Source organism: Glycine soja, chromosome 10 (genome assembly GCF_004193775.1).
Source record: "Glycine soja cultivar W05 chromosome 10, ASM419377v2, whole genome shotgun sequence".
Lineage (NCBI taxonomy): Eukaryota > Viridiplantae > Streptophyta > Magnoliopsida > Fabales > Fabaceae > Glycine > Glycine soja.
In genome coordinates, this window is record NC_041011.1 from 26,455,692 (window position 1) to 26,483,447 (window position 27,756).

General features: G+C 34.2%; 1 protein-coding gene across 4 annotated transcripts; it reads right to left on the reverse strand.

The window, feature by feature from the left end:
- Positions 1-27,756, reverse strand: LOC114369875 (amino acid transporter AVT1C-like). 4 transcript variants are annotated; one of them, XM_028327145.1, is made up of 13 exons: positions 27,663-27,756; positions 26,962-27,184; positions 25,319-25,611; positions 14,719-14,933; positions 14,567-14,590; positions 13,750-13,930; positions 9,196-9,421; positions 7,682-7,817; positions 7,024-7,043; positions 6,208-6,353; positions 4,393-4,436; positions 4,052-4,114; positions 1-469 (listed from the first exon to the last, which is right to left on the reverse strand). In XM_028327145.1, exons 2-13 carry the CDS (start codon positions 27,138-27,140, stop codon positions 368-370), a joined length of 1,629 nt encoding a protein of 542 aa, XP_028182946.1. In that variant the 5' UTR covers positions 27,141-27,184; positions 27,663-27,756; the 3' UTR covers positions 1-367. The 4 variants fall into 4 exon arrangements, with proteins under 4 accessions (XP_028182946.1, XP_028182947.1, XP_028182945.1 ...); XM_028327146.1 differs by lacking the exon at positions 27,663-27,756 and adding an exon at positions 27,472-27,600; XM_028327144.1 differs by lacking the exon at positions 27,663-27,756 and adding an exon at positions 27,369-27,484.

Consider the following 27,756-nt stretch of genomic DNA (forward strand, 5'->3'; position numbering starts at 1 on the left):
TGACATGAATTCTTTTCCATGCATATCTACATTTTAGCTCTCCCATACATGCTATTTCCTGTCATTAAAGTGATGTTATTTCCATCTTGAAATAGCCATGTCTATATGTTCTACATAAAGGAAGAAAGAACAATGAAACAAAGCAAAACCATGGAAATAGACATGTGCTACACCCAACAAGGGTAGAAGCATTGGCTTCCAGCTAAGATCATGCATATTGTTCTTCAAGATGAGGGAGGAGATAACATAGTTTAAGCTACAATGGGAAATAAACTATCAAGAAAAAATTACTCAACATTTTGAATGAGAAATAAAAATTTGTAGAATAATAGGTTCACTAGACTTTGGTTGCTACATGTCTCAATGTCTAGGATTTAAACAATTCTTGAATGATCTCGGAGAGGGCTGAGTATGATCCCAAACAACTTGAAACAATGCCTACTACAATAATTGTAACACAAATTGATACCTGCAAAAATAAGAGGGGAGGGGGGGGGGGGGTTAAGTCACATTGGAGGTAAACATAAAATCATAATAGAGAACAAGCAAATAAAACTTGAAATTATTTGGTTCGGTAACAAAAACATTTTATAGTCTAACATTGCTACATAATCGAAGTGCATCATGTTTTTAAAGTTGTATTGATATTAGCACATGTTAAAATTCAAATTTTCATTTTTCGTTATTTATTTTCCCATTAAGTTTCATTGAATCAACTTTGTAAGTTTAAAAAACCTCAAGTAGCTTACTTAAATTTGATGAGACAATATTATGTTTCTATATTCAATAATATTATATGGTGGAGATGTTTTGACATTCATCTTCTTGGGTATCAAAGTAACAAAATATCACTCGCTGCTAAAATAAGAGATGAGAAAAATAGGAATTGACACATAATATTTTAAGGTGAAAAACCTTCAACAAATAAGGAAAAAACCACGGGAAAGACCAGAGAAATATTTTCACTAAATGGAAGAAAATTACAACCTCTCTCTAAATATAAGGAGAGAACAAATTGACACTCTGGATCTCTTATAATAAGAGAACACACACCTCACTAGTATTGCTAACTCTCTCAAATGGAATTACTACAATTGTAGTGGGATACAAAATGATGGAAGGGAGATACTATTTATAGCGAAGAATGAAACGTGGTCATTAAATGCATTGTCAAAAGTTTCTACTCCCCAACCAATTTACAGGCCTATGCACGTAGGGGTTAAAATTTGCATACTCACTTTGTTGACTTATGCCACAAAAGGTGGCTTTACTATTTGGTGCCTTCCCAATCTCCCACTTAAAGTTACTTTTGTGTGCTTTCAAAAAATGATCTCTCTATCTTGTCATTTCCTTGTTGCTTATGTTTCTAATAGGCCAAATGAGAATCAACACCATACAAACTTGTTTGCATTAATCGGCTTCATCATAGCATCTAGTAAGTTATCTTCGGTGTGGATATTTTGCATATCCATGCTTCATTCCTCTACTACTCCTCTGACAAAGTGATAACACATACGTGCTTTGTCCTGGAATGAAAGGCCGAAATTCTTGCAATGTGTAAGGTACTCTATTGTCACACATTAATCTTCTATTGCTTGTGCTCGAGTTCCTCCATTAACTTTGAATCCAAATAGCTTCCTTGCAAGCTTCGGTAATTGCCATGTACTTAGCTTCTATTGTAGACAAAGCTATAACAGTCTATAATTTGGACCACCAGCTCACTACCCCTTCTGCAAGTGTAAACACATAGCCAGTAGTAGATTTTCTCTAATCAAGATCACCTACAAAATCTGAATTGACATAGCCCATGACAATAAATTTGGATCCTTCAAAACATAATGCAACACCTGAGGTTCCATTGATGTATCTAAGGATCCTCTTCACAACACTCCAATGCTCTTTACCAAGATCTACCATGAACCTACTAATCGCTCTCATGGCTTGTGCAATGTTTGGTTTAGTACAAATCATGACGTACATAAAGCTTCCCATCAAGATCTCACCTTCAATATGGATTTTGCACTCGAGGTCATCCAATTTCCCAACGAACAATTGATTCTTCTTCAAACCCTTTACATGGAGTACCCCTTGAATTGTGCGTACGATACCATCATACATTTTTAATTTGATAGTTCCGACCCCAACAATTTCCAAGGCATGATCATTCCCCATGAACACAAATCCTTCCAAGATAGTTTCATAAGTGCAAAATCATTCTCAACATGGAGTCATGTGCCAAGTTGCACATGAAAATCCAATATCCAATAATCATGAGTTGTCTTCCGCCTCTAGAACCAATTGTTGTTTCACTACACAGGACTTTTGCATTATCTGATGTACTAGCAACACAATCTTAAGAGATTTATGCTTCAAAGTTCTTGCATTCACTCTTCTTATGCCGACAATCCTTCGTTAAGTGTCCTTTCATGCCACAATTATAGCATTTGAGATTTTTCCTTCTTCAAGACTTTGACCTACCATGATTTTGACTCCCAGTGGAGCCACGTTTTGTTGATCTACCTCTCGTCATTGTTAAAGCTTCTACTTGCTTGGAATTTTCCAGTCTATCTTTCTTATTTTTTCGCCTACATTCTTCTTCAAGAATAGCTTAAGCAACATCATTAAAGGTTAGACAAGTGACATTATTATTATTTGTTATGTTGATAATGAGTTTATCATATAAATCTGGTAGACTCTAAAGTAGAAGCTCTACCCGTTTGTTTTCTTCTATGTTAAAATTTGATGAGGGAAATTGGGAAAATAAAGTATTCAGGTTTTCATGTGGTATGTCACCCAAGTGGACTCACTCGTTCGAAGAGTGCAGAGTTTCCTCTTCAAGAATATTCTAGTCTGAAGTGACTTGATCTCATACAATTTGTGGAAAGTATCCCAAATATCCTTCACGTTTTCCATTGTTAAGTGCAAATTGGCGATTGCATTTTCATCCATCTCCTTCGACCTTTCATCAATGATATGCGTTGGTATGCCTTCAATTGCATCTGAGCAATTGTCCTTCCTTTTTATCTTCAATTTTCACTAGGAGAATTTACCCTCATTGAACTTCTCTATCTCATATGTTGCTGCCATAATTTCAAACAACTTTTGTCATGTACAGTATTACTGCCTACTAGAACAGTGATTATAGACCGTGAACTAGTACACCAGGTAAGTTCCCAAGAAAGAGAGGTGTGCTAGCAATGAACTTGCTTAAATACCGAGTTTTTCCTTAGCCAAAACTTTCCTAGACATGTACTTTCACACTACCACTCTATATATCTAGTAACCAGAATAATTCTTTTCTAATGTGGTAGATTAGACTAACCCTAACCGTAGAGCATACTAAGAATTTTCTTCGACACTATACAAGCATACCAGCGTGTATTGCAACGGAATAATATCAGCAACCTATTAGCTCTGATATCACTGTTGGGTACCAAAGTAACAAAATAATCACTCACAACTAAAATAAGAAATGAGAAAAATAAGAATTGACACACAATATTTTAACATGGAAAATCCTCAATAGATAAGGGGAAAACCACGGGTAAGACCCAATAAATATTTTCACTAAGTGAAAGAAAATTACAATCTCTCTCTAAATATAAAGAGAGAACAATTTCACTCTCTCTTATAATAGGAGAACAGACACCTCATTAGTACTCCTAACTCTCTCAAATGGAATTACTACAATTGTAGTGGGATACAAAATAATGGAAGGGGGAGGTGCTATGTATAATAAAGGATGAATCTTGGTCAATAATGCATAGTAGAAAATTTCTACATCCCAACCATTTCACAGATCTATGCACGTAGGGGTTAAAATTTTCATCCTCACTTTGTTAACTTATGGCACAAAAGGTGGCTTTACTATTCGGTGCCTTCACACATCTGGACAAACTAAATGTCTATCTTGTAACATTACATGTAGGATGTTTTGTTCTGTATTCTAGCCATTTGGCTGCTGAAAGCTAGTTTCATGAAATGAAAAAAAAAATCTTAAATTTCTATGAAGCTTGTATTTGATATTATTGTGAAGAGGTAATAATCATACCTGAAAGCGCGTGATTCTGCCACCCCTTATGCTTAAGAAACAAGCAGCGGGAAGAATCAAGGACTGCATCCAAGGTTGAACACATTCAAATGAAAACTTTGGCTACTAAGTCTTGGATAAAATGAAAAGGTTTAATATTTATGTACTCACATATTGTAAAATAGTTTTATCATGTCATTTAATTATAAATTATAATTTGAATTATTTTAAAATAATTATTTTAAAAATTAATAAATTTATCATATATGATCGAATTATGATTAAATGATGTAAACTTTTTATACAGTTAGTATATAATTTTTTTCTAAAAAAGAAAAAAAAATGAACTAAACAGCACTTACCACAAACATTGTGAGCAAAGATCCAGTTAATGACATCACCAAACCTACAACAAAAGTATGAGACTCATAATCCAACTATGCAATAGTAAAATGATTTGGCAAAGCTAATAGGTTAATGAAATTTGTAACTGGGGACTAGCAGGCCATAAAGAAAGGCGAGAGGATCCAGTGACGGATCAGAAATTTTTTTAGTGAAGGAAAAAAATAATTTATAATATATTCACAGACAAAAAAGTATTATTAGCTTTTATAAAATATATAATTTCATGAAAAAATTAAAATATTTTAGTTTATACAGATTTAATTAAAAGAATAAAGTGGATTAAATTGGTATCAATTTATTTTTTTCTTTTATATTTTTTTATTTTTTTAAAAAAATATTTTGTGGAGACAACATTTATTTTTTATGAAGAAAATACTAATTATTTAATATACTTAAGTAAAAAAAATAATGGCGGCAATTTCCCCCATGAATGACAACGTAGATATGTCTCTTGAGAGGATATAAGAATGAGAAGATGGAAGGAAATCTTGGTTTTTTTTTAAGTAAATACACGTTCTCTCTGGTGATTTTTTTTAATCTACATTACTTTCTAAGTTAATTTTCAATATATACTACCTGGGACTTTCTTTCTTTTTTTTTTTTAATTTAAAATATTATAAAATATAAATATTATATTAATAATTTTTTAATTGGTTTTAAAATTACTTATTTATTAAATTAAATTTTATAATTTTGTTTTTTTATTTTTTTAAAGAAAAAATATACAGATAAAAAAATAAAAAAAAATTGAATAAAATTAAAGTACAATTTTTTAGTTACTTTGTATGTAGTTTTGTAGTTAAATTTATATGCTGTTGATATTTTTTTGTTATGTTCGTTAATTAAGAAAAATAAGAAAATTAGTTAGTAGTATTAAAATAAACTAAAAAATACAGTAAAAAAATAATTGATACATCTATCTATATAAAATTTCAAAGAGTAGTAACTCCTATATTGAAAATAAAAGGGTCGGTAAGAATATGAACGAGATAAGTGGGGTCCTAATCCAAGGAGAAAGAAGACTGCAAAGTGTCGTCCCGTTTCAACTCGCATTCCTACTAGTAAGTAGGGAAAGTAGAAAAAAATGTAAAATTTACCGACAACATAATCATAACAGAAACAATTGTTCTAACATATATCCATTAAGTTTTTCTTTAACCAAGTGTTGTTCAAGTATTTTATTGATAATAGAATATAATGTTCTTTTATAAATAAATTAATAAAAAAAAGTATTCTCATTTTTAATTAAATCTAATGACATAAACAAACTAATTATATTTAGTAATATAATTATATTAAAAATAATTATATTATAAAAATTATATTTTAAATAAAAATATTCACCTAAAAAATATGTTAAGTAAATTAAATAATAAAACAAAATAATTATATTTAATAATATTATTTTCTTTAAGAAAATTTTAAAAAAATATAAAATTTAATTTAATAAATAAGCAATTTTAAAACCAGTTAAAAAATTATATAATATAATATTTTAAATTAAAAAAAAAGGAAAGAGAAAGTCTCAAATAGTGTATATTGAAAATTAAATTACATAATGTAGATTGAAAAAAAAAACAGGAGAAAAAATGTGTATTTACTAGAAAAAAAAAAACAGGAAACCTTGGTTCAATAAATTTATTTCAAATTAGTTCTTAGCATATTTCCTTCTTATATGCACTACTTCTTGAGTCAGTTGACAAATATTGTTAAGACACTTCTCTAAGCACTAAAAATTATAAAAATGAAATATCAGGAAGAAGAAAACTTACCGAAAAAGGGAACTGAGAGACCAACAAGCAGTGTAGAAACTACTAGAGCTGTTCTGATGAGCTTGGAATATATGAAAAAGTTGGGACTGTTGGCTGGTATCAACTCCTCTAGACACATTGCTACTGGAGATAGACTCAATGCATATGTGGGTGCTAGTTAAGAAAAACATCTATCTTTATCTTCACAATGTAGGTACAAAAAATAAAAACGGAAATAATTTAATTCTGTCTTAACTCATTTTCAAAATTAAAAGGGTATTGTTAGGATGTCCACATGATTTGAATGCTCTATTTGCATGATTGCCGTAACAGAGGAAACAAACAGAATCAGGTAAAATGTTAATTAAAATTACAATGAAATTTCAAGAAGTGCTCCAGTTCAAGCTAATTAATGCTCCTTTGTTTTTTAAAACATGTAAGTGTTTACTTTGTGGTTCTCTCATTGACTCTAATCACCCTATTAATGTAGAATCACTCAACGAATAAATGCCACAAATTTATTTCTTCAATTATTTTTAAATGAAAAGGAACACTATGCAAAATATCTTGGGCTTTTATATGGTCGTGATTTTTTGAACAATCAAAGTCTGAAATAATGTTAATGAAAAACATTCTTAATTTTGTACCTTTCCTTACTTACGTGGTGCAAAATGGAAGGATTTGGCTAGTGCCAACCAAACAAGTTTGTTGGCTCTTATATATATTTTCATTTATGACACAAATTATATTATTCTTGTGTCGCTTATTATTCTTGAGCGCATTATTTAGGTTAGCAATCAGAAATGCTTTAATTTCTACGACGCATATGAAGGATATTTGGTAAATGGATTAACCACCTGCAAAATCAAACCACATGATAATAAAATTAGCAATTTATATGACTGATTAAAAAATATCAATAATATGGTGATATATATAGATTAGGTTAACAACTCAAACTAGTTAAAAGAATAGTAATCAAGTTAGAAAAAGAATAAGACTAGTCTGGTTTTTTTTTGCTGTACAATACATTTCCTCTTCACTAGCTTTAAGGTAACATATGAAAATTAAAAGTAGCAATTTGGTAAGACACTGGGTAAACCCATTAAGGGCTGTTTGTTACAGTTAGTTTTTTTTTTTTTTTTTTTTTAAAGAACAGACCTTTTTAATACTTCTTGTAGTTTCTTACTAGCTTCTCATAAAATATCTGTTTCTTTTTAAAAAAATGATTTATACGATTGTAAACAAATGTGTGTGTGTATATATATATATATATCTAAAAAACAATTACTAGATTGTTTTATACCAGAATCACTTTTTTTAATATTAAACAAAAAGGCTTTCTTAAATATTTTGAATGAATAATTTATTTAAAATCCTAACCCAATTGTACCAATGGTGATCAATTATTCATAAATAAAGCATGTGGAAGAAGGTCACTATCTTAGTTCATTACAAAAAATGTGTACAATAGAATCTAGAATCAGCTTATTACCGTAGTCCACACAGCTATCTTGGTGGCCACCAAGTGTTGGGGCATGTTAAGAGTATACTGAGAGAGTGTTGCTTTTCCAAACGCTGTGTAACCCATAATAGCCACTGCACAATACATACTTGTACAAATAGCAAAACTACATGGAAAAGGAATTGCACATGGAATTAGATAAATATTAAATGCTGAAAAACATATTCTACAGAAATTAAATTATTAAAATTAATTTTTTTTTCAGGGGGTCGATGGGTTGTGTTAAAGTTTAGGGAGAGTTTAAGGTTGCTCCATTCCAAAGTCCTAACATACACCCTTCTTCAACGAGGACTTACAAATTATACATTCAAACTGACCTATTAGTGTTAGGATGGGCCTAAAAAAACTCAAATATGATTTTAAAGTTAAATGATTAAAAGACTATATAAGATGAAATTAGATATTTGTATTATAATTTTTATTTTAAATAATGAAATGTTGACCCATGAATAGATAATATTCATTGGTTTGCATCAATTAGGACTATATAAATATATTTTTCTATGAAGAAATTAATGAATGAAAAAAAATAAAAGATATGGCATTATTTCTCTTTTTATCTTCTTTATTGTCTAGTCTAGGTAAATTAGAATAACCCTAGTTTCAGCAATCTAACAATTAGTGTTCAAGAGTGGTTCTGTCTCACTAATCCAGGTTGGCATGAAAATTAGTTTTAATGAATTTAGATTTAAAAAACTACACCTATCATGTTCTAAAAATGAGATATAATCTTTTATTACACCAATTCAATATATATTTCTTTTGAAATTCATATTTTTTAATAACTATGTGATAATAATAAGATTTCTTATATGAAGGTAGGTGAAATATATCCCGGTTATATAATTTTATATGGATAGTCTTAGTAGTGTAAATCCAACATTTTTTACATGCTGGTATTTTTGTGATTTATGTGAACATTTTTACATAATTATACTTTTAATTGATATAAGAAATCATTTTACGTCGATTAAACGTTTAACAGATGTAAAATACTTTTTTTAGACCGATTTAAAAGTTTAACCAATGTGGAAAAAAAAGCTTTTAAAATCCCTCCATTCTATTATAACCCTGATATGATAGGCAATTCCCTATATAGAATATTTGATGAAAGCATAAGTGAATCTTCTCCTAATTCTGAAAAGTATTACGATGTAGAAAAATACCTATTACATCAGTTTTTTTAGAATCGATTTAAAATTTTTTGACATTTTACATTTTAAGTATTTACCTACAACCGATGTAAAGGTTCGTTTTAATTGATATAAAAGAAGATTTTTGTTATACTAGTGTCAAGATTTAATATTATTTAACTATTAAATCAGTTGTACGATTTTTTTAAAAAACCCATGACCTGTATATTATAATCTTTTAACTGTTTATGATAAGTTCTAATAATTAATATTTATTTTTCTCTACATTGAAAAAAAGACCCCCTTGCTACGATTGTCAATGGTTAATCTAGAAGATTTTGATATGTTTACCATACTAAGAGCACTCCAGGGAATTGATTCCGATTTGCCATGGCAGTATAGATGTTTGGAAACACAGCATGCCCTGCATAGCAGTAACCATAGAGACCTATTGCAACAGGAAAAGTTGCCAAATTGAATGTTTTTGTTGTTCCTTGGGTATGAATATCAGCATTGTCTAACAAACCAACCCAGAACAAGCAGAGAACCACTAGAATCGTTGCAATAACTCCGCAAGCTACAACAACAACAATGTTGAAAATGGTTATAATGGTCTTTCCAAACGAATGGTAACAAAGTAAAATAATCTGATTGCTGAGTCCCTATAAAACACAAGCAAATGTATGAATAATAAACCAAAAGTTGTTGGTACAAATAATTTCACACTTGGGTTCTTTAACCAAAGTCCAAGATTCCATCCGGGCTTGACATAATAAAGTGGCAGCTAGAAATATCACCATATTTCAAAATGAATCAATCCAATATGAGATGATTAGATGGATATTGAATAAGAAATCATATAAATATATGGATAATAGTACATTATAGAAAGAAGATAATAAACTATATATACAAATATAGGTATACAAATTAACATACCAATTTTGCATATAGTGTCTCAATTCCATCAAACCATTTGCAACGAGAGTTGTTACACCAAAAAAAAAAAAACTGCTAATTTTTAAGGACCAAACTGCTAAGATAGGAGTATGGTGAATAACGATTTGATTTTATGCCAAGTTTTGGCTCTTAATTAATTAGATAATAGGACTTGAAAGGACTGGAATCAATTGTGGGATCTAGGCATAAAGGATCCTATGATCTGGAAGGAAATTATTATTCTCACCAATTCTTTTCTATCCTCACATCCTATATCTTTTTTTAATTAAAATTCCTATTTTACCCCCTTTTCCCACACCCCTTTTACTCCTTCCATACACTTCTTCTTTCTCTTCTCAACCCCTATTTCAGATTCTTCCCCTCCAGATTCAGGAAAAAAGTTAATTAGTTACTATTGATTTTTATTGTAAATATATTTTGTATTTTTTCTTTAATCTAATTTTTTTATTACCATGTTATTTGTGTGAAGTATCCACCAACTTTGTCAATGACTAATCTCCATTGAGGATTTGATTGATCACCTTTAGTAGAGCTTTCCTCTCTCAATCATGTTTTTTTCGTTCACAAAATTCTAACCTAAAATCCTACTTAAGAGGACCGAGTCGAGTATTACTCGGACTGATGACTTATAATTAGTTAATCTAATTAAATATCAGCATGCTTAATCGCTAGTTTTCCCTTAGACTGCAAATTGGTAATTGTATCTCAATTCAAGGTACTGATACTCCCAAATTAGCTTATGGATTATGCAATTTTTAATTAGGTGAAATTATTTTATTGTTAATGTATCAATTAATATATTAGAGCATACTGTGAACTTATACAGCGTACCTGCTAACTATGTATAGTGTATAGCCCTCATTTACAAATACTTTGTAAGGCCACATACCGTGTACCAGTACCACCAAAGAGTATTGTGAACCTAGTAAATATGGGTTAAACTAGCTGACTTAATGAGAACTTTAAAGACATTACACTCCAATATATTGGTTTTTATGTTCCTTTACTCGTGGAAAATAATTAAATTAAGGTTTTTTTTTTTTGGTTTTGCATGGAGTTCCATACACTATCTATTGGAAAAATGATTTTTCAAAGTATCCAACTTTGCATTTTCGACATTATTTTTTCTCTGTGGCAGAGAGGTATAGTTATCTATTATCTTCTTGGCTGTCATGCTTTGCATATATGAACAATTCCTAGTTGTGCTTCTGTTTTTGAAGGGTAGCAATAAATGACAGTCACCACACTTCTTACAGACTAACTTTGGCTTCTACCAATGAAGCAATTTGACAATAAAATGTTTAGGAATGTCAGTATTTTGGTCTATTTAATTTTCAATGTGGCAAGTTCCAACAATTGGACAGGGTTTTCTTATTTTTATTTATTTATTATTATTTACTTAGGTATTGGTTAGAACATACTTGTATAATCACTATAACATGCACGTATCTTACAATATTATGTTTCTAATTGTTGATATTATGCATTTGTAGTACATCCAACTATACATGGGATGCTTTTCAGCTTGCTCTGGCATCTTTTAGACTATATTGTATACAAAACAATGTCTTACCTTCTATCAACCATAAGGGTGCTAGAAAGCTGGGGCCACAAATTATTGGTGTTCCCCCGAACATTGATGTTAGTCCATGTGTAGCAGACATGAAGGAAGAGGAAGGTTCATCAGAGACTATTTCTACTATAAAGATATATGATGATCATGTGAACATGAGATTTCTTATTTGTGGAGTTCCCTGCACATTGGTAGGCCTGGATAACATAGTTACTTAATTTTCATTAAGTTTGTTATTGCTAATAGTTTTTACAATGAGACCTACTTGTTATAAACTGATTCCATTTCTTTTAGTCTCTTTTCTTCAAAAGGATGCCTGTTTGTTAGGGTCATCAGAGGAAGGACTGAATGTTCTCCTATTTGCAAAAGTAAGTTTGTTGCATGTGCTTACTTTGATTTCTTGATTTATCTGCTATTGCTTTCTAGGTGCTAGATCATTCCTTTTTATTTTTTCCCAACAAAATTTCAATATGTGGCCCTTTAAACAATTTATAGTAATTACTATAGGCTAAGTTGTGATGAAATTCTACATGCTTTCCCTTTAGAAGTGTTGTATTGAATATAGTTTTATTTTCGTGTAAGTGATACTATCGTATTGAAGAAAATAGTTAAGTTGTATGACAATTTTTCATCTTGTTTAGACAAAGTAAACCTAAACCAAAACCAAGATTACCAAGTCTACATGCCAAAAGATACAATGGTATTTCCTAAATTCATTACTTTAGTCCCTTAGCTTGCAAAGCATCATTCCTTTTTGGTGCAAATGACAGTGGAAAAAGACTAAAATGAATGAATTTTTTCCAAGTTAGGAATTAAAATGAGGATATGTGAAGTGAAGGACTAAAATGATAGACATTTACAATCTAAGGGACTAGAATGGGGTTTATTACAGTTTAGTGACTGTAAGTGTTTTAAAGATTTTTTTATTACTCATGTATATTTCTCTTTTTCCATTCTTGATTTTTTTTGCAGATACACGGATGCAAACTTCACAACCGGACAAGGTATTTTGATGGTTCCGACTTTTGAGAGTTGGTGCTTGTGTTCTTCTGTTATCTTTTAGCATTTGGTGGAAAATATGCTAGTTTGACTGGGGGTTTATTATTAACTGTCAAACACATCCACATATATAATTATTTTAGGAGAATTAATGGTTTAGTTTGGAACAATTATGCGGTTTATTTCATTTTATTATTTTTATATGTTTTTTCTACCGAGACTCATTTCTTTGCATTTGGTGCTAGGATTCGGTAAATTCTAGAAACATGAATATCAATAAAATGTACTGTTTTTCTTAGCAAAAGAATAAGTTTTATGGTCATCTATCTCTTATTTTTTTTTAATTTGTATTTATTAATCTATTTCTATATTAAACCAGGCAACTTGAAGATTATTATTATTATTACTATTAAATTTGTTGAAAAAAATATCAATTAGTCTAAAGTCGATGTAGGAAGTGTCTTTACAACATCAATCTTAACCAAAATTAATGTTATAAAGGCGTGCTCAACATCGATTTTGGTCAAAACCGATGTGGTAAGCACATTCAACATCGATTTCACAAAAAATCAATGTTATATAACTTTCAACATCAATTTTTTAGAACTAATATAGAAAGCACTTTAGAATATACCGTTTTGATTACATTTCTACATCAATTTCAATCACAACCGTTATAGATAATAATTTTCAATATTAGATTTAGAATCGATGTTAAAACTTCTCTAAAACTAATGTGAAAGTCCTTTAATGTAATCATGTAATAATATTTCAAAGATAATATGATCTGTTAGAGCTTAAAATAAAATATAATTTAATTCAAATTTACACACAATAACATACTCATAATATGCTAACTTTTTGGAAAGGATATGGGTAAATATGCCTTTTAATTTTTGTATAATTCTATATGGAGACATAGGCATAGTAGATGGTGATTGGTTACTAAATATTGTCATTTATAACATGACAAATATGATGTAACCTTTTGAGCCAATCTGGAACTACTTTTTTTGTGATGTTTGGTTGGGTATTTCATATGCCCGTGTTTATAATATATAATTTATTTGTTGAAAAAAAAATACTCGTAAGGATAATAATTTAAATTTTGAAAAAAAAATAAATAAAATTTTAAAATATCAATTTCATTCTCAAAAAGTTTTGTGTGGAGAACGATATATATATATATAATTAAGACAATGGAAATTTAATAGTATTTAAACTTATCATATAAAAATAGATAGTCAAAGTAAAATTTGATTGTACGTAACATACATTAAGAAAAATATTCAAGGCTCTTAATAGATTCATGTATAGAAAATTGCTATATAACATTTACTTGCAAAAGAAAAGAAAAAGAAAAAAACTTGTACCTGAGATGTAACTGAGAATGCGTAGGTCACGTAGCCAAACAGTAGGGAGAAGAGCCACTGCGGTCAATATTGCAAACAAAATGTGTGCATTGAGTTCAACTCCACCCAAACTAATGTGCGCATTTGGAAATAATGTAGATAAGTTGTCGCTCTCCACAATTATGTACTCAATGCAGCAAGCCTGCATAAAAATATTTAGTAGGTGAAGTGATTCCCATAAAAATATTTAAATGGACAAGTGAAAAAAATGAAGTTGCTTGGTTGTGCGAAAATAGGCGGGGAGCAAAATAAAAAATATACCCAGAAATGTAGCTGAAAAGATGCAACCACACATTGTGAGTCAGTTTATTTATTTGTGGTTAAAAATCATCAGAAATTATAAATATATCGACAATTTTTTATGTTTAGCCACAGTTGTTTTTCCCTCTCTATTGGTTCTAATTTTTAGAAATAATGCATTAGTGACATTTTTTTTTTTGCATTTACCGTCCGATTTAAAACTACCACAAACCTATATTAATTGATATTCACACATTGCAATCGATTGTTGCAACAATCAATGAACAATGATTTTTCATTTTCATTTTTTCTTATTTTATTTCTCTTTTCTATTTCTTCCTTATTTATTTAAAATCAAATGCCTATATTTCCACTCTATTCTCATCTATTTCCAATTTCCCATTCACTTTATTTTTGTCTTCTCCATTTGCATATATCTTATTTCTCACCTATATTTTTCTTTCCTACTAATTACTAAACACATCATAAGTGAGACTTCAAAGGAATACTCAAAGAGTGAAGGCAAATATGTACTTACATATAATTCCATGTATAAGATTATCTGCATCCACAAAAAGAGAAAATTGAAAAACAATACCAGTTAGAGACTAATGCTTTGAAATTAACCGTTGAAGAAAGAAAAATTAAAGCATATTCAAACAAAATTAAGGATATTTGAGCAAGAATTACCGAGATGATGACACGTCCAGTAGTACCAAAAGCTGCTTGGCCAATGTCAGGGTATGTCTCAAGACCCGGTGCACTATCCAAGCAGTAACGCAAGAGCAACCCGGTATAAAAGGAAAAAACTGCATACAATAACAATATAGAAAGACCAATCCATCCACCTTCTTTAGCTGCATAAGGGGTTGAAAGGATTCCAATGCCACAAAGGGCATTTATGCCTACAAAAAGCCAAAACAATAATTAATAAATCATATATACACTCTAGCCAAAATATCGAGGTTGCAATTGTTATTGCAGTTACAATATCAAGGTTTTCGCAAGAACAATTGCAACAACACCTAGTACCTATCTTTAATTCCTAAGATAAAAAAAATATTTATTCACAATTTGTTATGATATCAAGGGTTTCTGAAACTTCAATTAACTATGTAACTCAAATTTAAGCCAATAGTGACAAGAAGCAATAGGAAATCTTCAATTGCCCAAAGAAAGTTGAACAAAATCTATACTAGTCATCAACATTCAGATACACATTGACTCCAAGGTTTAAAAAAATATTCACAACACAATTTTGATCACAACATTGAGGTTTTTGGGGTCTTTGCGACCACAACACAACTGCAGTTGCAGTAGCATTGGCTGCTTTTGTGAGTAATATTAAGAATTGAGACAAAACTGTGATTGCGACTGCCAACCGGAGTTCAAAACCTTCTGACTCATAATTGGACTTGTGTCCTCTTAGTGGGAACCGGATTAGCTCACTTCAAAATAATCACTTCATTGTCACATATATATTTGATTGGTTCTTGAGAATAAGATAAATGGCTACAGTAACTTAGAAAATATAAATATGATATGTTAAGTAGTACAGTATGATTTCTGTCTCTCTGATTTGTTGCATTTTCTAATAATGCACTCACAAACATAAACGTGTAGTTAAAATAGAACAAATAGAGGCTCAAGGTTACCTAAGTGTTTGTATGTGTAATGATGTTCAACTAATGAGGGAATGAATTCATGTACAATTTCTCTACAGGCATTGTTGAAAGTTGTAAATTCTATAAATGTTATTGTATTCTGGGGCTGATAAACTTGCATAATTTAAACCATTGGATAACTAAGATGGTCCCTTCAGTCAAAGGGAAGAATTATATTTGAGGTTTTGAGAGATGGACTAGCATCACAAGATGCAGGATACAGAAATGTTCCATGATTATATTCATATAACCATTGTTGATTGGAATATTAAACAGTGGTGTGTATTATTATTTCAAGTTACTAGGGACAATCAAATAATTTTTTTTCAATTGAATAATTTTTTTTTTCACGATACATGGAAATAAGATAACAAGCATGAATCAATTTTCTATAATGCTTTATTACCACATTTTACTTGAAGCTCGCAACATTCCCTCAAGCCTATATTCTGCTAATAAGTTCCTTACAAAAAGAGGGGACCACTAATAGTTAAGAATTATACCTTCCAAATACAAAATCTATTCACATGTCGATATTTTTTTTATTCTATGAGAATAAAATAAGAAGGAAAAAATGAAATAAATATTTTCATAAGATCAAACTAACTTATACAGAGACTAATTTATAGAAGTTTCTTTCATCTTTTAGAGAAGTTATATGAGAGACTAATTTGTATATTTGATAGGTAAAGCTTTGTTCCTAAATTAGAGGTCAGGAACTTCCTCCAGAACGAAAGGTGAGAAGATAGAAGTTCTGAAATTTCTCATTGCCTTCCCTTTATTCATTTCATATATTTATAGTGAGTGAATACGAAAATGATAATGATTAATCCTAACGGTCTTGCCAGCACACAGGGGACAAGCCATAACAGAATGGATCATGGGGGACAAGCACTAGCAAGGATAGGCACTAACGATACTCAGGGAAATCAAGCACTACACGGTAAATTCCTATACTGTCCTTTGCTGGTAATTGCTTAGTGAATGAACTCCTCCATCCTGAGGGCCTTTTCGTGATTCTTCTTGGCCTTGGATTGTTGCTATCATTCCCTACTCCATCGAGGAAAACCTTGTCCTCAAGGTGATAGATGTCTTGGAGTTCAGACCAGTTCTCCCAAGTCGAATCTTTTGGTTGCAAGCCAGACCATTGGACCAGGACGGATAGGCGAGGTGGCGTGTGGCTGTCCCACTTATGGTCGAGTATGGTCAAAGGTTCAACCACGGGGTTATTGTCCCATAAAGTTGGAGGGAGGGAATGTTCGGACGCTAATGGGCCTTGATGAAGCTTGAACTTGGAGCAGTGAAACACAAGGTGGATCTTGGCCATTGGTGGTAGGGCCAGTCGATAGGCTACTTTTTTTACTAAGTTCGTGATTTGGTAAGGGCCATAGTAGGGCTTGCCTAGCTTTTGAAACTTGTCAGCGATGGAAGTCTGGTGGTATGGTCGCAACTTGACATAGACCCAATCACCAATTTTGAAAGAGACTTCCCAACGATTAGAGTCGGCGTAGCTCTTCATTTGTGTCTGAGTGCGCTCAAGTTTCCGGTGGAGGGCTTCGAACATGTCCTATCGAGAGGAGAGAAGGAAGTCCACTGCTTCCACTATGGACGAACCCGGAAGGTAATCTGGAATTCCCGAAAGAGGCTTGTTGTAAGTAACCTCGTATGGGGACAAATTGGTGGAGGAATGGCACATGGTACTGTTCCACGATGCAGTTGAGCACCTCCGTCTAGCCGTCGCTCTAGGGTGATAGGCGGTGCTCATTCGCAACTTGGTCCCACTTAATCGGAAGAGCTCGCACCAGAACCTGCTTATGAAGATGGGATCCCGATTGGATATTAAACTCCGAGGAAAGCCGTGAAGCTTACAGACAAGGTTGATGAAAAGTTGCACCACCATGTGAGCCATGAAATGGGTAGAGAGTGTACCAAAGTGGGGGCCTTTAGAAAAGCGATCAACGATGGTCATAATCACCGTGGCTCCCTTGAAGTTTGGTAGACTTGTGATGAAGTCCAGGGCCAAATCTTCCCATGATTGTGACGGCGGTGGAACTGGTTGGAGGAGACCCGCCGGTTTTTGGTGAACGTATTTGGTCTGTAAGCAATCAGTGCATTGCCTGATGAATTGTTGGGTGTCATGTCGCATTCCTTCCCAGAAAAAGTTTTGTTTGATGCGACTGAGAGTTTTGGCCAAGACCATGTGACTGCCCAACGGGGATTTGTGATATTCTTCCAGGAGTAGAGGGATAAAAGAATTGTTGCAGTTAATCCAAATGTGTCCTTTGTGAAAGAGGAGGATGTCCCTGATATCAAACTCCGGGTGTTGCTGAGGCTCGTCACGAACGCAGGTCATGGTGGACTGAAATTCTTCCGAGGCAGATAATTCAGTCTTTAAATCTTTGAGAAATTTAAAGTGTGGCACTCAGAATGAAAAAAGCTTCCGCCATTGGGGTAGTCTCATGTAAGCACAAAAGAGTGTTGGCGACCATGTTATTATGGCCCGCCTTGTACTGAATTGTCTAATTATATCCGAGGAGCTTAGCAAGGTACACGTGCTGCTCTGGTGTTTGTACTAGTTGTGTCATGAGCTCGTGCAAACTTTTATGGTCAATGAGGATGACGAAGGCATGACCCAGAAGGTATTGACACCATCTTTTCACGGCGGTGGTGATGGCATGCAGCTCATGAATGTACGTTGAAGAACGGAGAAATTTGGAGCAAAATTGCTTACTGAAGAAAGCAATTGGGTGGCCCTGTTGCATCAACACAGCTCCCATTCCCGTCCCCGACGTGTCGGTCTTGACGATAAATGGAACGCTAAAATCTGGCAGGGATAGCACCGGTGTGGTGGTCATGGCCTGTTTCAAAGCATCAAATGCCATTTGAGCCTCGGGAGACCATTTGAATTGGTCCTTACGCAGTAAATGGGTCAACGGGTTTGCAATCTCTGCATAGTTCTTGACGAAGCACCGGTAAAACCCTGTCAGGTCCAAAAAACTGTGTAGAGATTTGGGGGAAGACGATACTGGCATTGCAACATGGCTTGAATTTTAGAGGGGTCAGGTTCGATGCCCTATAGAGAGACAAAATGGTCAAGATATTCGATGTGACGTTGGCCAAAAATGCATTTGGACGATTTCAGGTGAAAGCCCCCCTATTGCAGAGTTCATATGACACAATCGAGATGGCCGAGGTGACTGTAGATCGCGACTGTAGACCAAGATATCATCGAAGAAAATCAATACGAATTTACGTATGGATGGTCAGAACAGGGCGTTTGATGAGAATCCTGAAACTGGCCAAATACATGCTAAAGGCCCAAGTGGAGAAGGACGAAGGCCCAAGTGGAGAAGGACAAAGCCCCCGAGTGGAGAAGGATGAAGGCCCAAGTGGAGAAGGATGAAGGCCCAGAGGCAGAGACACTATCAAGACTATTAATTGTTGTTGAAGGCCTAGATTAATTTGAAGGCCTATAATTAATATGTTCTAATTTTTTATTTATAATTTTTTTTGGTCCAAACTGTTTTAAAGACCCATGTCTATTTTTATCTTTTTGTTCAGATACGCTATAAGTATTGGTTTTTGTTTTCAATAAAAAAGAACTTTTGGCATTTTCATAAAATTTGGTGAGAGCTTCTCTCTAGGTTCCTTGTTGAACCAATCTCAGACTTATCATGGTAATCCTTGTGGCGTCTACCCTAACTTATCTTCCTTCACTAGAAGTGGCGTCATCCAAAATCTCCGTAGCCTATCAAGCGATCCGCCACTAGTTAGGATCACATCATCTGGTATCAGAGCTTCGGCTCTTGATACAAGTTCTATCCTATCCAATTCTTTTTTTCTTTCTTTGTAATTTGTCCAGGTTCGTGTTTTGTCCTTGTTCTATTATTTGTTTTCTTGTTTGCGTCTTGTTGCGTTCTTGTTTGTGTCTTTGTTTCGTTCTTGTTCTTGTTCTTGTCACGTTTTTGTTCTTGTTCTTGTTCTTGTTTCTTGTTTCTTTCAGACTTTGTGTAAAAAAAAATCCGTTTGAGTTTTGTTTCAAGTTAAAAAAAAAGTTGCAGAAATTTTGAAAAAAAAAGAGAAGAAAAGAAAAAAAAAAGTGGGTGTTTGATCTTTGAACACGAAATTGAGGCAGTTAGAGGCATTTTTTTTTTGGCAAGTCTGTTATTCAAATCTTTTTTATTCTATTTGTTATCTTATCTATTATCTTATTTGTTATCTTCCTTGTTTATTCTATTTGTTATCCAAATCTGATCTGTTATCCAAATCAAATCAAATCAAAATTTGTTATCCAAATCAAATCTGTTATGCAAATCAAATCTAATCTGTTATCCAAATCAAATCCAATCTGTTATCCAAATCAAGTCTAATCTGTTATCCAAATCAAATCCAATCTGTTATCCAAATCAAGTCTAATTTGTTATCCAAATCAAATCTAAATCCAAATCAAATCTAATCTGTTAACCAAAATCAAATCTAATTTGTTATCCAAATTAAATCTACTACACAGTCTGTGATAATTAAACTATTTTTCCTGTTATATACCTTGTGTGTCTAATTTGATTCATCCAGGAACTTAAGAGGGAGTGAGTGGTAAAAGGCAAGAGTGAAAACATCACACAAAAGCCTATATTGAGAGCATCAAACATGAGTGAACTACCATCAAAGAGAGAAACACGTGAGTAGAGTGTGGTGAGGTCCTAGATTTTTTTTTTAAATTACTACAAAATTCTTTGTTCCTTAATCATGGCAGGAGCTGATGACAATGGTGGTGTATATCATCAACTGGACGGATCTCAGCGCTTATTACTGGACGCGATGACTACACAAATGCAACGTTTGTTGAACCGTAACAATGAAGAGCTCTACAGGCGAATAGAAGGACTAGAGCACCAAATGAATCCAAATGTTGGGAGACCTTATGGTGGCAACAGAAGGGTCAATGATGGATCGAACCGAATAGAGAGGCAAGACAGAATTGAGGGAGTAAAACTCAATGTATCCTCTTTTAAAGGTAGGAGTGACCCAGACGCCTACCTTGATTGGGAGATGAAGATTCAGCATGCATTCTCCTACAATGATTATCCTGAAGAGCAGAAGGTGAAGTTAGCAGCAGCTATATTCTCAGACTATGCCCTTGTTTGGTGGAAGAAAAATCAAAGAGAGATGAAGAGAGAAGAAGGGCGGGAGATAGATACATGGAATGAGATGAGAAGGGTTATGTGAAATAGGTATGTTCCAACTAGCTACAGTAGAACCATGCGACAGAAACTCCAAAGGTTATCCCAGGGAAGTTTGATTGTTGAGGACAAGGAGATGGAGATGACACTAGGGAGGGCCAACATTGAAGAGGACACCAAAGCAGTGCATAATGGCTTCACCAACAAGATTTCTTTCTAGCACCATGACCAGAAAATTATTCTTAAACCTCTATCCCTCAGAGAAGTGTGTGATGACCAAATCATAAGGAGAGAAAGAGAGAACAAGAGAGAGACAATAGTGAGGCACCACAGAGGAATAAAAAAAGGAAGAGTGATACACTTGAGAGATGGAGTGATACACAAGAGAGAGAGAGTGATAATTCTAATCAGTTAACTATTTATGTTTCTCCTAGTGTTCAACCCTTATTGCAGGAATTTAAAGATGTCTTTCCCAAGGAGATTCCTCATGGACTGCCACCTTCAAGAAGCATAGAACATCAAGTTGATCTCCTTCCAGAAGCTTCATTGCCTAACAGGCCAACTTACAACAGCAAGCCCCAAGAGACTCAGCATAAGGATGCACAAGCCAAAGTTGAGTATGTGAAAAGATTGTATGACCAAGTGAAGGTGCAAATTGCAAAGAAGAATGAAAGCTATGCCAAGCAAGCCAACAAGAAAAGGAAGGAAGTGGTACTTGAACCCGGTGATGATCCTGGACATTTGAGGGCAAATGTTTTCCAAGAAGGAGGGATTGATGAGAATCCTGAAATTGGCCAAATACAGGCTAAAGGCCCAAGTGGAAAAGGACGAAGGCTCAAGTGGAGAAGGACAAAGCTCCCGAGTGGAGAAAGATGAAGGCCCAAGTGGAAAAGGATGAAGGGCAAGTGGCAGAGACACTATCAAGACTATTAATTGTTACTGAAGGCCCATATTAATTTGAAGGCCCATAATAAATATGTTCTAATTTTTTTTGGCCCAAATTGTTTTAAAGGCCCATGTCTATTTTTATCTATTTGTTCATATACGCTATAAGTATTGGTTTTTGTTTTCAATAAAAAAGAACTTTTGGCATTTTCATAAAATTTGGTGAGAGCTTCTCTCTGGGTTCCTTGTTGAACCAATCTCAGACTTATCAAGGTAATCCTCGTGGCGTCTATCCTGACTTATCTTCCTTCACTGGAAGTGGCGTCATCCAAAATCTTCGTAGCCTGTATCAAGCGATCCGCTCCTAGTCAGTATCACATCAGCGTCCATTGTAGCTTGGAATGTGGAGGGTGCATTGCAGAGGCCGAAGGGCATAACAACGTACTCGTAGTGACCTTGATAAGTACGAAAAGTTGTCTTAAGGATATCATGCTCAGCCATGCGTTTGGTGGAAACCTTGTGCCAATTCCATCTTCGAAAACCAGGAGGAATGGCCGAGATTGTCCAGAAGTTCATCAATGGTTGGTAGAGGAAAGCGATCTATAATGGTTATGGTATTCAGAGCACGGTAATCTACGCAAAACCTCCATGTGCCATCCTTCTTCTTCACTAACAGTACCAGAGAAGAATAGGGATTGTGACTCGAGCGGATTAGCTGGCGCCGAAGCATATCGTCCACTTGCCGTTCAATTTCCTACTTCTGGTAATAAGGATAATGGTAGGGGCGGACATTGACGAGTTTCGAATTTGGTTCATGGTGAATGGTATGGTCTGTAGGACAAGATAAAGGTAGATGGGTTGGTGTCTAAAATAGGTGGGAGTATTTGGCAAGGAGGCAACATAGTGGTGGTGGAAAAATGGGGTTGCTGGAAGTAACTAGGTCGCTTACCTGAAGTTGGAGGTGGAATAGGGTCGCAACTTGCTGTGTGGACACGAGGCGCTTAACCTATCCATGAGTGATTCAGATGGGCCTGGTGTGATGCTGCCTTGGATAGTGATGGCATGTCTGTGGTATACAAAAATCATAGTGAGGTGTGAATAGTCTGTAGTGATTGGGCCAAAGAGTTTAAGCTAGGCCACACCCAGAACTAAATCTGCACCACCTAACGCTATGACGTATAAGTCTAGGTTAAATTCGTGGCCCTGAATCAAAATGGCAACGTCACGACACACCATGTCATAAGCTATCTCGGTGTCGTTGCCAACCATGACGGCCAATCAGGGAATAAGTTGGGTAGCAAGGTGAAGGAAGTGGGCTAGGAGGTTGTGCACAAAGTTGTGTGTACTCCCGCCGTCGACGAGGATGACAACCTCATGACCCCAGATGTTGCCCTTGACGCGCAATGTTGCTGATACAGGGTGGCCGGACAAGGCATGAAGGCTTAATTGAGCTGGTGGGTGGTCTATTGGGGTAGGAGAGGGCTGGGTTTCCTTCAGAGAAGCAAGAGGGTCTGAGTTCAAGGGCTCATCATCCTCGGAAGCAACGAGGAGGAAGAACATGGCACGACAATTGTGGTTTGGATCGTAACGCTCATCATAGTTGTAGCATAGGCCGCGCTCGCGGCGAGAGGCCATCTCCGCTTGGGTAAGGCGTTTGTAAGTGGTTCTTGGTGGGGCCGACAAAAGGGGAGGAAGGGCTGGTGAAGGAAGGGGGTTAACGGACAAGGACGAGAAAAGCGATGGCCATCGTTAATTTTATCCTTCTGAAGCTGGGCTAGAGCTACCGCCTGGACTAGGGACAAAGGTTGCAAGGCAAGCACCTCACAACATATGTTCGGTGAGAGGCCCGATATGAAACAGCTAAGGAGGAAAGGGGTAGAGAGACCCACGATGCGATTTGCCAGAGCTTCAAATTCTGCAAGGTATAAATTTACTGACCCGTGTTGTGATAAGTTGAACAAGGCTCCTCGAGGATCATCGTGCAGGGATGGAGTGAAACACAATTCCAAAGCTTGGAGGAAGGCAACTGATCATTGCGATACATCCACTGAAACCAACTTAGTGCAGCAAAAAGAAGCAACCCAAAGGCGCTCGTCCTCTGGAGTATGGTGATATTCAAAAAAATTGATTGATCTTGAATATCGAGGCAGGAGCATTGGTGTTGTCGAATCGAGGAACATCAAGATTCATGCGAGGAGGAGGTGGTCTGGGTGAATGGGTGGGAGAGGCGGTTTCCAGTGCTTGAAGGCGAGATACAATCTCATCGAGCCTAGAGTGTAGGGAAGTCTGGGTGGTTGTAAGAGTATTTTGGTTTTGGATAAGGAGGGTAACGACTTCTTCTAAGCGGGATAAGGTTTGGGAGTGGGTGTTGTTGGCCATGGGAGGGATCAACGAGAGCACCAATTGATAGATAAAGCTTTGTTCCTGAATTAGATGCCAGGAACTTCCTCTAGAACGAAAGGTGAGAAGATAGAAGTTCTAAAATTTCTTATTGCCTTCCCTTTATTCATTTCATATATTTATAGTGAGTGTATATGAAAATGATAATGATTAATCCTAAAGGTCTTGCCAGCACACAGGGGACAAGCCATAACAGATTGGATCATGGGGGACAAGCACTAGCAGGGATAGGCACTAATGATACTCAGGGAAATCAAGCACTACACGATAAATTCCTATATTGTCCTTTGATGTTAATTGCTTAGTGAATGAACTTCTCCCATCCTGAGGGCCTTTTCGTGATTCTTCTTGGCCTTGGATTGTTGCTATCAATATTACTCCCTGTCTTTTCATTATGATATGAAAAATAATATGAACACATTTTCTTCGCCACACTTTCCAGGTGAGCTGCATAAATTTACCTCATAAACTCATAAAAGTTTACTTCATATAAAAATAATAACAAAAATACCTATAAATTACATTCCAAATAAACATTTCAACAATATAAATTTCACAATAGTTAAATAATCAAGTCTAGTAATGCATCAATACTAGATAATAACTTGTGGAGGTGATATTAGTGGTAGAGCATTTTCATCAATGATTTCATGTTGTTAGAGAATAAGAGTTTCATGTTTTTAGAGGTGAGTGTTATTTGATTTAGAAACATCATGCAAAAAAGAGATATGTTGAATCCTAAACGTACAAGAAAAAACAAAATAGCATGATTTTGGTTTAATGTTTTTAACTTGTTGACTCGTTGACTTGGTCATAAACTATAGAGTCAATCAAATTTAAAAAAAAAAGTTTATACACAAGTCAACTCATAGAAGATAAGTAAACTCGTAAACTCGTAAGAGTTAACAAGTTAACTCGAGAGATTGATAATCATATTCTACTATGAGACAAAATTCATGTGGGTATCATTTCCTATGTAGTGAGTCTTACTCTCAATAAGTGGAATTCACATGAAATTCAACCAATAAAAAATAATGTATATGAAAGACTATTAAAGAATATGTTATTAGCATTTCTAGTTTAATATAGTTTCACTATTACTTTCTTTCATTTGTTTTTGTTTTATATTTTTTTATCCAAGAACCACAAATCAGTACTTACCATTAAGCACAGCTTGTCCAAAAGTGCATTGGCCAGGAATGTGAGGTTCATGAGAAACCTTGGAAATCTTAATGGAAGACTTCCTAGATATTTGGGGAGGAAGCAAGGTATGTCGCGGTTGCTCCTCTTCTGTGGGTTGCAAGAGTGGTTTTTTCTCTGGTTGTAATACTTCAAGAGTGTGCCTTCTTGTCAAAGATGAAGAAATAAAAGAACTGCTTAATCTTGACAGTGATGTGGTGCCCAGAAACCCAATATTTGGTGATGGCACACTACCATATAGATCAATGGATTGCCTGAAACATTATGAATTACATAAAAATACGTACTTAAGTTGATACATATCAGATTCATTTCTCCCCTCCTTTCCTTTTGTAATAAGCAAGATGCCAAAATGAGAAATGAAGAAACAAAAAATTCAATCAGCAAGAGTTATGAACAAAAAAAAAAAGGCAGATTCTGTTTTCACTTTTCATCATTTAAGAAAGTAAAATAATTAATAAACTGATTTGTTAAGAAGTTGTTTAAGTCTTGTCTCAAATTAGTACCCCAGAATAGCGTTTGGAACAATAGTTATAATTTAAGGGTAGAAAACTGAAGGCACCTATTCTAAAAGGCATAAAGTTTAAGGTGTGAGCCTGCACTTTTCCCTAAATTCAACAAGGATAATGATATTTGAACATTTTCGCACTACATGCACCCAATATATAGACATCCTTCATTTCTCTCCGGCAGTATCTTCTTATCACGTTGCATAACCTATTACATCTACATTTGTCTTTCTTCTATCTCTCAATGAATGTACCGTAGCAAGTGGGTGTTTACAAATCATTTTCTATTCGTCAATTGGTCAAAATAAATGTAAGTCCTTTTCTATGATTTATTTTACAAAATCATTTTCTATTCGTCAATTGGTCAAAATAAATGTAAGTCCTTTTCTATGATTTATTTAAATATGCTCACACTTTGTCTTGTATGAAAGAAATGGTGTGGGAATAGAGGAGATCGAGAAAGAAAAATAGGTGAGAAATAAAAAATAAGTATGTTTGATAAAGAGAAAAAAGCGGGACAAAGAAATAAAAAGTTATGAATTTGACACCATTTTATTTCTTTGCAAATTTGCACGAAAAAGAACAATAAATATATTTTTCAAATGACAATAATTGGTTATTCTAGTTGATTGCCCATTAGCACAAAAATTTTGGAACAATTTTAGGCATGATTATAAACTACTGAAAAGATGATTTTAAAGATGGTTTTATAAACAGTCAAAAACGCATAATCATCCATTGGCAAAAATTGATTTTAACAAATGACAAGTAATAATCAACTGCGAACATAGTAAATAATAGATTAACAATTGAGTTTTTCTTTTAATCTTTTTTAATTTCTTTCCATCACTTCTCTTTTTTATTTCTCTTGAATCAAACCCTCTTAATTTCACTTTATTTCACACTTGTTTTAATTCACTATCACTTTTTCCCCTGTTTCCATCTAACCCTAAATAGCCACTTTACCTTGAAAGTTGAAAGTAAAGGATCCCTTTCACGTTAAAAGTACAGACAAATTAAAAAAAGTCAAATGATGGCCACAAACACTCATGCCAGATCGAAAAACACAGGACACACACATCTGTAATTGCTGACCTGTAACTTTGAGGCCATGCGATGCTGTAATTGCTGGGTTTCCTCATTGACAGGTTTCCATTGGAATCATTCGAATAATCCGAATCGTTTCCATCGTTTTCGTCTTTCTGCATATCCTTCTCCACATCTTCATCGCTCTCAATTATGTACAAACCGCTCTCTGAAGCTGAGTTCTTCATCTTCTTTAAGGCTTTGGTTCCCTCAACCAATAACAAACCACTCTCTGTGATTCACAAGGAAAAAATCAATTCACTGCATAAAATTATCACAAAAACTGAACAACCCAGAATCACAAAAATCACAAATCACAAAACAAAACAAAGAGCAGAACAAAATCTCGCCCTTGCGAATGAGATCAGAGAAAATTTTCTGGCTTCAGATTTGTTATATACCTCAACAAAACTTACAATTCAAAATCTGGGTTTGTCCCCTTTGGATCAAAATGCCACTCCAAAATGAAAACTTAACGTGGGTAGGACCCAAATTTATTTATAAGTAAAAATTTCAAACCTTCCTTATGAAGATGTGTGATAATGTGACATGGATCCAAGTCAGAAATATACGAGGCTAGTTTTCTCAAGTGTTAATATATAACGTGCATGCTTATCTTCGCTATGTTTGTTTATTATGAATAAAAACAAACAGCGAACCAAATCACGCCAAAGGGTGTGTTCAGATCAATCAGAAACAATGAGCTACACCTTTTCAATGTGCCCTTCGTTTTTTCTCTTTGTCCAATGTTGGATTGGATCACTAACGTCTCTGCCTAATTAATATATACAACGAAGGTTTTCC